This window comes from Schistocerca americana, chromosome 1, assembly GCF_021461395.2.
Source record: "Schistocerca americana isolate TAMUIC-IGC-003095 chromosome 1, iqSchAmer2.1, whole genome shotgun sequence".
NCBI lineage: Eukaryota > Metazoa > Arthropoda > Insecta > Orthoptera > Acrididae > Schistocerca > Schistocerca americana.
Window position 1 is genome coordinate 183,173,359 of NC_060119.1, and position 16,742 is coordinate 183,190,100.

General features: G+C 41.5%; 1 protein-coding gene across 1 annotated transcript in view; it reads right to left on the minus strand.

Annotated features, from left to right (window-relative positions):
* The window catches only part of LOC124624822 (kinase suppressor of Ras 2), a 173,689-nt gene that overhangs the window by 10,695 nt on the left and 146,252 nt on the right, over positions 1-16,742 (minus strand). Inside the window, exons 15-16 of the mRNA XM_047149163.1 lie at positions 16,453-16,590; positions 942-1,071 (exon numbers count right to left, since the gene is read on the minus strand). Of these exons, the coding sequence (XP_047005119.1) occupies positions 942-1,071; positions 16,453-16,590 (268 nt within the window). The remainder of the gene's footprint in view (positions 1-941; positions 1,072-16,452; positions 16,591-16,742) is intronic.

The following is a 16,742-nucleotide window of genomic DNA, read 5'->3' on the forward strand; positions in this document are numbered from 1 at the left end:
ACAAAAATGTCACTTTGAATAAGAAGGCAATAACTGCCTTTCAACACTTCTTGAGTCCACAAGTGCCAATCAGAAAAAATTCCTCTCACTAAGCGACAGCAGGAGAAAATGCTTTCAAGATGTGGAAACATGAGCTTACAGGGTAAACGGCCCCCTCTCACAGAAGGGCTGAAGGGAAAGGAAGAGGTATGAGGAAACGGATTGGTGAGATTTCGGAAATGTGAAGAGTTGGGGAGAAGTTGCTCAGGAACCTTGGTAAGTGGAGATTTTTGTCGGACAGGATCAGAAGGAAAGACTACTTCTCATCCTGTCCAATAAGTCTCCCTTAATTCGAGGTTATGGGAAACTTTTCTCTAACTCTTCCTATTTCCTGAACCTCACCAGTCATTTTCCAGGATCCCTCTTCCCTTCCCTTCAACCCTTCTGCGAGAAGGAGCCACTGGCTTCGAAAGCTCATGTTTCCTCCTGCCGTCGCTAAGTGTGTAGACTTTTTTTATATATCCATAGTATATCTTCAAATACTAATAAACAATAATAATCAGTTATTGATTTCTGCTTTGCAGTCGTGAAAATATCAGTTTCTTTATTTACTGAAGAATAACCAGGAATAAATCAATATTATAATGTTCTCCTGCAACCAATTCTGCAACTTTTTTCCATTTACACACTGTCTATAAATCTTTATGTGATTCTGACATGAGTACAGCTTCCACATGGTAGCCAACTGTCAGTGAAGACATGATATTAATATGAACACATTTGCTACAGCAAGAGTGTGAATACCAATTAAGAAAGAAATTTGCCTTTCACAATGCAACCATGCTATCCCATTTACATATTTCCCTCTTTGTTACATCTGATCTTCGATGACTTAAGTTATAATTTATGTAACCTATTTACATCATTTCACTCAAATGATGAAGACTTTCCTTTGCACATACTTTGACATCTCTGGAGGCCTGCAAATTTGCTAGTGACTGCTTCATTCCTTTTCCCACTTGCCAAATAATGGCTTCAGGAGGCTGTGCCTTGAACGGCCATTCACCACATAGCAGTTCATACCATACCGTCCTGTGAACAGAAACAAGTAATATGTAATTATTCACATAACAGAACAACAAAAAATACCATCCCAGCTGCAAATCAAATACTTACAGCTGAATTCTCTATTAAATTACTTTATAAGTACTTTAGAGGAGAAATTACTATTTTTTGTATATCAATCTAATGCACAAATTTTAATTACGGCTAGCTGAAATAGCGGCAGTCATCTGAAGACCAAATACTAATAAATAACTTGTAATATGAAATTATTTTCCTCCCAACAAAGAACGGTTTGTAAGATGTCTTGGAAGTGACCATTCAATATTTCTTCTTCTGAGCAGTTGTATTGAAAAATGTGTGTGTTAGGCATGATGCAATCAGCAAACTCAAAAATAATGGCACACACAATTTGAGTCACAATAATAGTAACTAATACCTCATAATTTTGACAGGAAAGCATGTAAACCATTAGACAAATTGTTTCATCCACATATATTCTTTCCCATTATATATAATTTCAAACAAAAATTTAATATAGAATAATGTGCTGTTTTGCTTTCTTCCTTGCTGTCAGTATTACAGAAAACAGGAATGTCAGCTTATAATTAGAATTCTAATGTGGAATCTGAATTGTCAAAAACTCCGTAAGCCCACCCATTCACAGATTAAAACTGAGAAGAGTAACGTACGAACTCAGCTGCCCCCCCCCCCCCCCCCCCCCCGCCCCCCAAATCCACCCCCTCACCTGTAGTTAGATCCATATGACAGTGTGCGTAGGGCACAACTAAGACTTGGACACAGGTAAACAAGAACACACAAATCTCAATCATTTTCGAGAAAACAGTCTTCAAAAAATTTTGACATGCTTGTATACTTTTTACGGTCAGTAACATCCAAGCAGTCCACAACCAAGTGAGTAAGCACTTTTTTCGTAAGTGCAAGGTCTCTGCATTAAATCGTGCTGCCAGTACTTCTGTTTCTTTTTTTTCCTCCCCTTCATTCACATTTAATTCTAACAACAGATTTATTACTTTCATAATGTTTATTCTGAAAAGAAGGGTGATTTTACCTTAGATATCTTTTTTAGGGAAACTAGAAATAAATAGATTGCACACAAAAATTTTCAATCACATCAATACACTCATTTTATTCATATTACTGTATGTACATTGTGACATGTATAATGTTGAAACTATGGAGCACTGAACAGATCAGGATAATATTGATCTTATAAACTTGGAAAACAACAATTACTGTAATGTACAACACATGTAATAAACACCTAATTTTTGCATGTGTGTTGTTCTTTCAACATGTCCAATGCAAAATAAACTTGGTTTACATTCACAAATGGTTTTTGCTCATCACACAATTACATGATGTATCACACAGTTACAAACATACCTAAAATTTTCAAACTAGATTTTTCTAAAAAACAGTTGGGTGTTGCATTTTCCTGTTTGCATATGTTAAAATGCTAGTTGTGCCCTACACACCCTGTCAATATGAATCAAATCAGTAAGATGAAGTTTGTACAACTCCCTTGTAAGCGAAATATTGTCAATGAAGCTCTAGCCTCACAGCTACTAACTGCAACAGCTGGAGAGGTCTCTCATACACCACATATTAGTGAACCCAACTGATTTACTCATTGAATTTGAATGACTTCAATTACTAATCAAGGTTTTGCTTGAATGTGGGGATGGGGGAAGAAATGGACATAGAGAGGGAGTGGGGGAGATGGACACAGAAGGGAAGAGGAGATGGACAGAGAGAAGCGGGGAAGAGTTTAGGATGTATATCCAATTGCCACACATATTTAGCACCTGCAAAGCATTGTCCGATTTGTTGATGAATAATATAGTCCCACGAGTCTTACGTGAGGCAGACTGTAGTAAAAGAAACTGTTTCTAAGTACACTTCAAACAACGCGACGGTGCTGCACAATTGATTCAGTTTTCATCATCTTTTGTTGGTCCTGCTGCTACAACAACTCTGTGGTGAACTGAAGCATTTTTCCCTTCATGTTTGAAACATGCAAATCAATATTACTGACCTTCCTAATCTCTTTACATACAACTCATTTTACACAAGAGAAAATGATGCCCTTACCCAGCCCCATCACTGCTAATTAAGCATAGCAAATGACGACTCTGTACTCAAAATTTCTCAACATGCAACAATCATGAATTGTGCACATCCATTTTGCAGTGAATCAAACATTAATGACCAATAAGCCGAAGATGGTCCTATCCTCAAAAACGCTTATATATTGTGATATTTTTTGGGTGTATGCATATTTTGAGTTTATTTTCGTTATATTATGAAGAAGCAAGGTTATCTCGATGCTTCAAACAAGGGAATTGAAGAAGAAGAAGAAGAAGAAGAAGAAGAACCGTTACGACATATTCTGTTATGGCCTTCCATAAGCTTCCAGTATTATGATAATTTGTAGAAAGTAGTGTGCTTTGACCATATGAAGTGGACAGAATACTAATAAAAGATTTTTATGTTTCAATCTGCAACTCCACGGCGTGTCTTTTCCATATATATACTGGTGTGCAAACCTGCCAAGTACTGTAACTCGATTAAACTTGGACCACACATACAAAGAGCTACTACAGTATAGCAGAGAAATTAACTTTAGAAAAATACACAAGTTGCACAGACATGATACGTTTATTCAAAGACAATAATTAGACTGAAGTCCTCGAATTATGATAGTCCCCTGGACTATAAAAAAGGCTGGACATGGTTCTTATTATATCACCATAGACAGCAATGTAGGCTCTGCTATGTGTTCCGTATCTCCACCAGTGCAGTTGACACTGCTAGACGATACCTGGTGTATGTGGGCATACTGCAATACATCTTCCCAACACATCCCACATGTGCTTGATGAATTATTCGCTGAATATCCTCCTGTTCCAAGAGCTGCTCCACTTGCACTGTTTGAAGCAGTCGTGCACTGCCATACCTCAGGGTCAAATGCACCCCTGATAACATGCACACTGAAAAGGAGTACAGTGTCACAATGAAGTTCATTGGCGAGAGCACTGTATTCAAAACTTCTGTATGCCCATGCAACATTATGCCTTTCCAAACCATTGCAACTGCACCACCAAAACCATTATGTTTGACAATTTTCCTGAGAGTGTTACATGTTCCCACCTCTCACCATATGAGGGTATATCCACAAAGTCTAACACTCCATGTGTTACGGTGTGGCGAGGTGTAATGCTGCATGGGCATAGTGAGCTGCAATTCTTTGAACACAGTACTCTCATCAGTCAACGTCATTGTGGCACTGTACTCCTTCCCCACGAGCACCTTTCCAAGAGTGCATTTGCCCCTGACTTCATTTTTATGGATGACAATGGGGGACCGTATAAAACAGCACCATTGGAGCAGCTCTTGGAAAGAGAGGATATTCGGCGAATGGACTGGCCAACCCATTCCCCCTACTTCAATGTCATTGACTAAATGTGGAATGCATTGGGGAGAGTTTTGCAAATGTCATCGAGTAAATGTGGGATGCGTTGGGGAGAGGCACTGCAAAGACTATCCAGTATTTGTCAACCATACTGATGGAGGAATAGAATGCAGTACCCCATGAACTCCTAACCATCCTTGTAGCCAGTATGACAGAACATTTCGGAGCACACATTGCCATCAATGGTGATCACACATCCTACTAAGAACTTTGTCTCGCCTTTTGTAATGTCCAGGGGACCATCCATTAAAGTCGTGGTTACCTCAGTTCAATTATTGTCTTTCAATAAAAAGTGTCATTTCCATTTGTCTCATTGGATATTTCTTTCAGTTACCTTCTGTGCTTGTGTGAAGCAGTTCTTTCTATGTAGGGTCCAAGTTGCATTGAGCTATGTTATTTGGCAGTCACACATAATACAAAAGTTACATTCATCCTTAAGTTTTGCACACTAGGATGTACAGGGAGGGAGCAGAGAATGTAGGATAATAAAATGGAAGATCCAATGAAAATGTACAAGAAAAATAACGAGAGTGATTTTTGTTTACCAGTTTTTATTTTTTTCAAATAATAATATTGACCGTCAGTTTTTTTAGAATGGACATGTTTTGATACAGAAAAAAAATAAAAAGGCAATAACAAATGTTAGGACAATGGGAGGGGCTGAGATAGGATCAGACCATTCTCTTGTGCTAATAAAGATGAAACAATTATTACCAACACCACCAAGTAAGAACAACAGTGATAAAAGAACCCAAAGAGTAGAAGTGAGTAGGCTAAAAGAGGAGGTGGTGAATAAACAGTTTAAGATTAAGTTTAAAAATAGATTTACTGAATTAGAGAATGACAACAATAGAAAAGAAGGTGAATATATCAACACAAAATGGAAGAAGATGACAACAGTTATGAGGGAGACAGTGCATGAACTACTAGGAGATAATAATAATAAACATAAATAAACATACTCATTTGGAGTAGTGAAATGGAGTAACACAGACCTAGAAGCACTCAATACACTTACACGATCACAATGCCACAAATATAGAATACATCACATACATTCAGGAACTGAAAGATTCACATTAAGCAGAAAGGAAGGAGCAAGGGGATTTATCGACATAAAAAACCTACATTATGGACAGCTAGACAATTTAAGAAAATTCTTTCTAGAACGAGCAGAAACTAGCAAAATACACAAAGCAATCACTCATATAAATACATCGGCTACACCACTGCAATTTCATAACCACTTCTACAACCCTTTAGATCACATAACATCAACAGATACGAAGAAAGTAAATTGGAAAAAGAAAACACTACATGGCAAGCACCCGTATCATCTAACACAGCCACACATCGATCAAGATGCATCCAACACATGGCTAAGAAAACGCAATATATACAGTGAGATGGAAGGATTCATGATTGCAATACAGGATCAAACAATAAACACCAGATATTACAGCAAGCATATTATTAAAGATCCCAATACCACAACAGATAAATGCAGACTTTGCAAACAACAAATACACTCCTGGAAATTGAAATAAGAACACCGTGAATTCATTGTCCCAGGAAGGGGAAACTTTATTGACACATTCCTGGGGTCAGATACATCACATGATCACACTGACAGAACCACAGGCACATAGACACAGGCAACAGAGCATGCACAATGTCGGCACTAGTACAGTGTATATCCACCTTTCGCAGCAATGCAGGCTGCTATTCTCCCATGGAGACGATCGTAGAGATGCTGGATGTAGTCCTGTGGAACGGCTTGCCATGCCATTTCCACCTGGCGCCTCAGTTGGACCAGCGTTCGTGCTGGACGTGCAGACCGCGTGAGACGACGCTTCATCCAGTCCCAAACATGCTCAATGGGGGACAGATCCGGAGATCTTGCTGGCCAGGGTAGTTGACTTACATCTTCTAGAGCACGTTGGGTGGCACGGGATACATGCGGACGTGCATTGTCCTGTTGGAACAGCAAGTTCCCTTGCCGGTCTAGGAATGGTAGAACGATGGGTTCGATGACGGTTTGGATGTACCGTGCACTATTCAGTGTCCCCTCGACGATCACCAGTGGTGTACGGCCAGTGTAGGAGATCGCTCCCCACACCATGATACCGGGTGTTGGCCCTGTGTGCCTCGGTCGTATGCAGTCCTGATTGTGGCGCTCACCTGCACGGCGCCAAACACGCATACGACCATCATTGGCACCAAGGCAGAAGCGACTCTCATCGCTGAAGACGACACGTCTCCATTCGTCCCTCCATTCACGCCTGTCGCGACACCACTGGAGGCGGGCTGCACAATGTTGGGGCGTGAGCGGAAGACGGCCTAACGGTGTGCGGGACCGTAGCCCAGCTTCATGGAGACGGTTGCGAATGGTCCTCGCCGATACCCCAGGAGCAACAGTGTCCCTAATTTGCTGGGAAGTGGCGGTGCGGTCCCCTACGGCACTGCGTAGATCCTACGGTCTTGGCGTGCATCCGTGCGTCGCTGCGGTCCGGTCCCAGCTCGACGGGCACGTGCACCTTCCGCCGACCACTGGCGACAACATCGATGTACTGTGGAGACCTCACGCCCCACGTGTTGAGCAATTCGGCGGTACGTCCACCCGTCCTCCCGCATGCCCACTATACGCCCTCGCTCAAAGTCCGGCAACTGCACATACGGTTCACGTCCATGCTGTCGCGGCATGCTACCAGTGTTAAAGACTGCGATGGAGCTCCGTATGCCACGGCAAACTGGCTGACACTGACGGCGGCGGTGCACAAATGCTGCGCAGCTAGCGCCATTCGACGGCCAACACCGCGGTTCCTGGTGTGTCCGCTGTGCCGTGCGTGTGATCATTGCTTGTACAGCCCTCTCGCAGTGTCCGGAGCAAGTATGGTGGGTCTGACACACCGGTGTCAATGTGTTCTTTTTTCCATTTCCAGGAGTGTAGAAACAGTAGATCACATCACAAGCGGATGTACAATACTAGCAAATACAGAATACCCCAGAAGACATGACAATGTAGCAAAAATAATACATCAACAACTTGCCTTACAACATAAACTAATAAAACAACACGTTCCCACATACAAGTATGCACCACAAAATGTACTGGAGAACGATGAATACAAATTATACTGGAACAGAACCATTATAACAGGTAAAACAACACAACATAACAAACCTGACATCATACTCACCAATAAAAAGAAGAAATTAACACAACTAATCAAAATATCCATAACCAATACAACAAATATACGAAAGAAAACAGGAGAAAAAATTGAAAAATACATCCAACTGGCTGAGGAAGTCAAGGACATGTGGCATCAGGATAAAGTTGACATTATACCAATTATACTATCAACTACAGGAGTCATACCACACAATATCCACCAGTACATCAATGCAATACAGCTACATCCAAACTTATATATACAACTACAGAAATCTGTAATTATTGACATTTGTCCAATTACCCGAAAGTTCCTAAATGCAATGTAACATATACCGTACAGTTAAAAGGAAGTCACGCTTGATCAAGGTCCGCATCACCTTCCATTTTTAACCAGACATAACGTCTGAGACAAGAAAGAAATAATAATAATAATAATAATAGCAATAAAAAGTGCAAATCACGGTTCAATAAAACATGTAGAAAAGCAGTACAGGATAGGAAGAGATGAACAATAACAACCATAAAACCAAACAACATACAGGAAAGCCATGAGAGAAATGAAGAGTATAATAAGGCAAGAGAAAAGCGCATTCATATATAAACAGACAGAGAAGGCTGAGGAGGACTATAACCAGAACAATAGTAAACAGTTTTACAGGACAATGAATAGCTATAGAAAAGAGTACAGATCTAAGTCTGTGATAATGAAGGACAAGAATGGAAACCTATCACTACAAATGATACCTACAACAATGGAAACAAGGCAGAAAACAACCAGAATGTACAACCATTAGTCTGATGGAGGTGATGGAAACAATAAAAAGATTAAAAAATGGGAAGGCCCCTGGCATTCAGCAGAGCTTATCAAAGAAGGGGTTGAGAAGATACACGAATGGTTAGCCGAACTGATAAAACAGGTGTGGAGAAAAGAAGTAATGCCAGAGGAATGGAAAATTGTTGCTGTATGTTCCATATACAAGAAAGGAGACAAAATGCTGACACAAAACTACAGAGGATATCTCTCCTACGCACATACTATAAAGTAATATGAAGACTTATACTTAACAGGCTCAACCCATACATTGAGGACATATTAAGACACAGCACAAGCAGGGTTCAGGAAAGGTTAATCAACAGTCGACCAAATATTCACACTAAGAAAAATATTAAGTAAGAACTGGGGGCACAATTATGATACCTTTTGCCTGTTTACAGATTTACGCAGCATATGACAGCATAGTAAGAGAGGAAATGTGGACGATAATGGAAGAGTATGGGATACCTGACAAGCTGATAAAGCTAACTAAAAATCATGTGATGGAATCAAAGTGTAGAGTGAAAGTACAAGAGGGGAAGGGGGTGGGGGAAGGGTTCTCAGAAGCATTTGAAGTAAAAACAGGAGTGAGACAGGGAGATGTTATAGCATCAACCCTGTTCAATTTGGCCCTCAACAACACCCTGAGGAGAGCAACATGTGAGAGTGCAGGAGTCACCATACGAAAAAAGATAAATGTCCTGGCTTTTGCAGATGATATTGTCCTACTAGGAAAGAACATGGAAGACCTGGAGCAAATGGGGACTGTGCTAATGGAAAAAGCTAAGAAAGTAGGTCTAAGTATACATGAAAGTAAATCAAAGTTCATGGTAGTAATAAGAAGAGCTCATTTAGGACCAAACCATCTAAAAATTGGAAATCTAACAATACAGAAGACACAGAGATTCACATACCTCGGTGGCAACATCAATCAACAAAACCTTATAGAACAAGAGATAGTAACAAGAACTCAAGCTGGGTGAAGATGTCTAGGAGCTATGCACAACATCATAAGATCAAAGTTACTACCTAGGCAGGCAAAACAAAGAATATATCAGACCATTATCAAGCCAATAGTGTGCTATGCAAGTTAGACACAGACCCTGACAAAGAAAACAGAGAAAAAACTCATCACTTTTGAAAATAAAATACTGAGAAAAATATGTGACACAGTGAAAAAACAATGAACAGTGGAGAATAAGGAAAAACAGAACTCTGACAATTAAGAAGCTGAAGGAAAGAGACCACTGTGATGGCCGAGAATGACATGGAAGGATAATACTGTGGGAGACATGCAGATACTGGTCTGGGAGATGAAGATCAGACGACAAAAGTGTGGAAGGCTGGACTGAGTGAGGCAAAGGACCAGCTGCTATTTGTGTCAGTAATAGTATTGTCACCTTCAGAGTAGTTGGCTTCAGTAGATATACACTGGCAAAGTAGCCATTCCCAGTCTTGGCAGTAGTGCTGAAAGGCTTCAACTAGTCAGCTGGTAGTGTCTTTAACATATAAGTCACGTTCTTTCAAATGTTTTCCAAGTTCTCAAAATTATGCCTATTTAAGACTTTTTCAGTCTCAGAAGAAGAAAAAAGTCACAATGACTAATATCAAGTCAATAGGGGTGTTATGGAACAACATGATGGAAGTGGCTATTTGACATGGGGCATTGTCATGATGCAACACCCATTTGTCTGCTGCAATGTCTGGTCTTACTTGAGTCACCCTTTTTCTGAGCCTTTCAAGGACATTTTTGTAACATGGTTGAAAGTGTGCCCTGGAGAAACAAATTTTTTGTTGGTTTTTGAAGTTAAAGGTCTACCTGAGTGAGGTTTATCTTCAACAACTTCTCAGCCTTCCAAAAATGATTTATGCCAGTGAAAAAGTTTTGCTCTTGATAAGGACCATTCCCTATAGGCCTATTTCAACTTTTCAAAAGGTTACTCTTGTAGATTCCTCAAGTTTAACATAAAACCTGATGGCATAACATTGCTCTAAATTCCGCTGTTCCATTTTCATAACACACAACAAAAACATAACTTCACTCATAAACTTGAAATGACCACTCTATCTCACATGCACCCAAATGAATTAGGAGGGAAAGTAGCTATACATGAAAGGAAAACACAGAGACAACAAAATACAGAAGAGCTAAAAGAAAAGCACAGAGAAATGTGACTAGCTAATCACTTGCCAGAAAACTTGGGTGAGCTAGTTACCTTTTTGACAAATTAAAAACACCATCCTAAAATCTTATTAAAATGTTGGACAATTCATAAAACTGTAAAACTTTAACCATATTTATTTGATTATTGCTGAAAATAGAGGGCAGATTCATCAACAAATCTGCTGCAGTCGCCTGGTTGGAAAGTAAAACGCAATCCAATAAAATGTAACGCATAGCGATCTGTAGGCCACAGGCACCACACATTAGGGGCCAAACTGCACAATAACCCTCGGTTTGGTGTGGGGCAGCGGTGAGGTGAGTTGATTGCTGTAGCCGGTTGTGTGGTTGTGTACCACTGAGGGCCACGGCGGGGATGAAGCCTCTCCGTCTTTCTAGGTCCCAAGTTCAATACATACATACCCCCCCATATGCAAGACAAGCAAATTCAAAATATGATAAGAACAATTAAAATGAAACACACACACATGCACACACACGCACACACTCTTACCTGCAGAAAACTGAAAACTCGTCTCTGCAGCCCACTCCCCTAACCTCCGCACTATAAGTTGCAACTGACTGCTCACTGTTGCAACACTGAAGGAGGAACAGAAAACAGAAAAAATGTCCACAAATAAGGAGCACTGTACAGGACTCCGTACCACAGATGTGATACTTTTTATGCTTGTGGCAAAGTGGGTAACACTTAAAACACTGATCTGTGGGACACCATTCTCCTGCTCAAAACAATCTGACAGTGAGGCACCAACTTGGGTCCTAAAAAACTGCCGAGACAGGAAAGACCATAAGAAGATGAGGAGGTAGCCATGAAAGCCTCACTGAAGCAGCTGTGTGAGAATATGGTGTCTCCAAGTAGTATCATATGCCTTAGATATATTGAAGAATATAGCGATACAGTGATGCTTATGTAGGAAAGCCTGCTGAGTAGCCGCCTCTAGCAATGTCAGGTTGTCAACAGTGGACCCAAATCTTCGGAATCCACACTGAGAGCGGCTAAGGAGTTGCCTGGTCTCTAACAGCCAGACCAAACGACGGTTAATCATTTGCTCCATGGTCTTTCCTACACAGACCATTAAGGCAATATTCCAATAACTACTGGGACATGTGCGCTCCTTTCCTGGTTTGAGGAGAGGTATCAGAACTGCGTCCCTCCATGAGGCATATTAGATTAAAACATTCATGGAGAATTTCCTTTGATGCCACTGGCAAATGTCGAAGCATGCAGTTAACGGATTTGGTCGTGTCCGAGTGCAGTGTCACGAGTTTCAGTCAGTGCCAATTCAGGCTCCCGCATGGAGAAAAGGGAGTTGTAGGCTTGAGAACTGTTGGGCCTGAAGTCCAATTTTTTCCTTCTCTATGGACACATGGTAGCAACGAAATGCCACATCCTGGCTTGCACTGGCAATAGTTTGCGCAAAAAGCTCGGCCAATGTCTCTGGGTGTTGTTTGGAGTCACCCTGTTTCAGCACTGCTGCTATCGATAAACGACTGTGTTTACCAGAAATCCTCTGGATGGCCTCCCAAACTTCTGTAGAAGAAGTGGAACAATTGATGGAGTCCATGAACACATGCCATGACTGTTTTTTGCTCTCCTTAATCACGCATCAAGCTTTGGCTGTCGTGATTTGAAAGGGCATAAGGTTATCTGCTATCAGGCAACATTTTAACCATCGAAGAGCCGTTCCTCCAAGGTACAGGTCGCCTCCTAAAAGAACCGAAAGACTGGTGTCGATAGGTCAGCTGCAGGACGGGTCACACGCGTGATGTGGGCCACCCATTCCTGGACACTGTCACCGAGTTCTAACACAGTCAACTGGCCGAACAGCGACCATTAGACCTGCTGATCATCCATTGTAGTGGCATCTGTTCCAGCAGTCCTCTATCCATTAGGTGGATCCACAGTGGGAATTGGTCACTGGAATGAATGAAGGCCATTAGTTGCTTCCCCCTCCACTGAGTCTACAAAGGCTGGAGAGCTGAAAGAGAGGTCGATGGCAGAGGATGACCCAGTAGCAGCTGAGAAATGTGTGAGACTGTGTGTGTTAAGAATGTACAGCTCCCAAGACATTGTGAGGTTCTTCAACACTCGACCCCGGGGCAAGTATAGTGTGACCCCATAAGACATTATGGGCATTGAAATCACCCAGTAGGAGAAACGGGCAGGGGATTTGTTCAATAAGGCCTGCGAGAGCCTCAGAGTCTATGGCATCCTGCAGAGGCAAGTACAGGAAGCAGATAGTCATAGTTGGATTCCCATGAACTGCGACGGCTACTGCTTGTAGGTCAGTAACTAATGAGAGAGCATATGAGTGGCATGAGTTATTGAAAACACAGCAACACCTCTCTTGGCTTGTTACCCCGTCAGGTCATCCTTATGATGGAGGGTATAGCCCTGTAGCACAGAGGCATCAGAAGCTTTGAAATGTGTTTCCTGTAAACATGAGCACAGGGGTTGTGTATGTGTGCGCCAGGAGTTTTAGTTCCTCCACATGAATCCTGAACCCATTCATATTCCACAGTAGTATGAGAGCCATTTATCAAGGCAGTTGAACTTTCATGTTATCTTTCCGCAGGGGTGAGGAGCCCACAACAGTTGGAGTTTTAACTTTGGGGCAAGAAAGTTGCCCCAGGAAGACTTTACAGTCCAGTGGCTCTGAAGCAGAAGCAGCAGGGCCATCCAGTAGAAAGACATCAACACAGTCTGATGGGCTACTGCTGTTTTTGCCCGTGGCGGAGGCTTCCCATTCGCTGTCTTGGCCTAGGACGACTTTGCAGGAACTACCGCAACAGCGGTAGAGGCAGTGCTGGATTTATTACTGGACTCTTCCTTTGGAGGTACTGTGAGTTCCGTAATGGTGGTAACAGTGGCTTTCTCTGAAGTTTTCGGAAGGGCTAGGGGCTCAGAAACAATTGCAGTTTGACAAGTACACTGACAAATGCAGGTACTAATGCTGACACTAGCAATTACATTTGTGTAGAAGCGTTGGCCATCAAAATATGCTTTTTAAGGGCAGAAGCAAAAGAGGCAGAGAATGTCGGAGGCTGCATGGTCTTGTAGATCATCTTGGCCACTCAATATGGAATGTGTTTCAAATTCTTAATCTCATATCTTCTGTTCTTCAAGGAAGGCAGTGCAATCCCTACTCCAGACAGCGTGATCCCCACAGCAATTTACACACTTTGGAGGGGAGGAGCAGCCAATGCCATCATAGATGGCCTTGCCACATTTGTCACAAGTGGCTTCATCCACATCCTAAGGTGGCATGCCCAAAGCACTGGCACTTAAAATAGCGCATTGGGTTAAGGACATACGATCATATGCTGAGATGAAGAGCCTCGATGGGCTCAGAGTTCCGTGCTATAGAAGGTAAGGATAAAGAAGTCAGATTTTATGAGATCCAAAAAATGTACATCAACAATCCCCTCCTGAGCCCAGTCGCCCATCAATTTCTCCTTGGGATGTTGCCAAGACCTCCACAGGTCACAACACCTTTGCTATAGTTCAAGGTGTTGTGGAGCTCTGTTTCTACGGCATATTCTCCAAGGCATTCAGCTTTCCGAAGATTTGTTGCTTGTTGGGAACTAGCAGTTTCGACCAATAGCACGCCATTACGCAGCCATTTGATGGATTTCAGTGAACCTGCACTGCCCTCTTACCATTTCACAATTGAAAACATATTCTGAGTGGCAGCATGCATTCTGTTACTATGCATGGACAAGTTCTGTGTCTGGAAGTATGGCTACACAAGCCCTCTTATTTGATTGGGCGTTAGTACCTACCAGCAGCCCACCCATTTCTTTGGGAAGTGGAAGAGCAAACTTCGAAGGATTTATCTTGGTTCCACGAGCAGCTAGGGAAATAGAAGTCCACCTAGACTGAGCCCCGCGTGCCTAGGTAAGTCTTACACAACTGAAGTGCGACAGGTTCCCCAGTGGTTGCCTGCTAACAACTGTTCCACCTCTACAGCCATGCATCTCAACAGAGCATAGCATACCTTGAGGATGAGGTTTTTTTATAGAGCTTTATTCCATCCTTGTGATCACGACAGTCAAGCCAAGAACCCCATTCCCTGAGACACACAACATTCCACCCCCACGCCACATGGTGGTCGCTGAAGCATGCCCATAGCTTAGGGTGACAGAGGACTGACAGCACTTTCCAGTCCCCAGCTCAGGAATGCCAGAGTTGCCAAGCCTAACTCAGCAAGTGAATGCTGAACTCCTGAGGGCACACGCACATGATGCCTATATGGAACTGAAACTCTGATCATCTGGAAGGGATTAACACACCAGTCTACACAAGCAGAACAACACAGCATTGCCAGAACACTTGCAGTGTTGTCAGTCTCATTACTTCTCACACACATCTCCTAAGAATGAAGGAAAGAAACAGAAATACAATGTAACTTCTAACATATATAACGTTTCTCAATTACATCAACCAAGGTGTCCAAAATCAAAGTGTAAAATTGTTGCACGCTATACATTAACATTTTGTCAACATTGCAGAAGAAGACAGAAAGCAGCAAATTTGTGAAGACAACAAGAGGTTGTAGAACGATCACAGGTGTAATAAAATCTGAAGACTCAATGTTTTAAACCAAAGAACTGCTTTTTTTTTTTAGGTGATGGGGGAAATCTAATGTGTAATGCTATATGAAGTTTTCTGAACAGGGAAATTTGGAAATGAAATGAGATAATCGTATCCAAGCAGCAAAATTCAAAACCCTATGACGTTTGTATAACGACACAATGGATATGATGTAACATAAGAGAAAAGCATAAGCAGAAACAAGCCACCTGGATGATGGTTTAGGAGGGGAGCACACAAAAATTTGAGGCAGCGATGAGAACAGAACATGGAGCCAGACATAAGAAGAATGGGGAAACGAAGGGAAAAAGTAGGATGGTTGTAATAAATGGTGAAGCATTAAAATCAGTTGGAGAACAAGCAGTGGATAAGTAATCCCCCTCTCAGTTATTTCTAACATATCCTTAAATTCTCCTCCCTCTGAAGACCATCACTAACAAGATGTTAAACATTAATTGTTCTTAAGAATGAAGTCTTTTACGACAGCACTGTTGTATAAAACATTCTTGGACTTTCTGCTGTGTCACTGCAGGTTAAAACCTGAACCAACATGGCAAGAAGTCCGATAATGTTTTATATATTAATTGTTTTTGCTCCCTTCTGCATCAAATTTCTTCCTCTGCAGAATCAATTTGTGGTTACACAAATTGGATCTTGCTTATTGCGATTTGACCACATACGAAGCATTATTCTTCCAGAGGCTTCCAACCTGGTTTTGGAATTTCAAGTGATACTAAACTGTTTCCCAAAAGTGCACCTTTGTTTCCTTCTCAGGATTTCATGTTTTGCAATGCTGTATCTACATTCCTTTCACTAATAATTAATTGCCAGAAATAAGGAATTAGAAAAATGATATTTTGATGTAATCCATTGAGATTCATTTAATTACAAGAATGAGAACTATAAGACGAAAAATAATTACTCACTGGAGAGATGTTGAGTAGTACACAGCCACATAAAAATATGCCAGAGAATGTTAAGCATTTGGACTAAGCCCTTTACCAGAGGTAAACACACACACACACACACACACACACACACACACACACACACACACACACACACACAAACTTCATCCTCAGTATTATAACTATATATTTCTCCATTTTTGTTCTGTGTGGCAACATTTTACAATAAAATACTGTACCCAAAAGCATAGACATCTGAAGCCTTGGTGAAAGGCAGTTCTTCTTCATCAGGCTTTTGTCTTGCCCGCAGACTCCGAACAATTTCAGGAGCCAAATAGCACAACCATCCTGGAGGGATGCTCAAGCCATCACCTTTCCTGAAACAAAAATAATTTACCTTCACGTACCTATTTTTTGCTGTCACCAATTCCTGGAATTCCAAACAAAGTTAGTTTCCACACTTGCTAGTAATTCTTCTTGACTTTGGTACTTATCACCATTATGTGAAATACACCATCACAATGTCCTC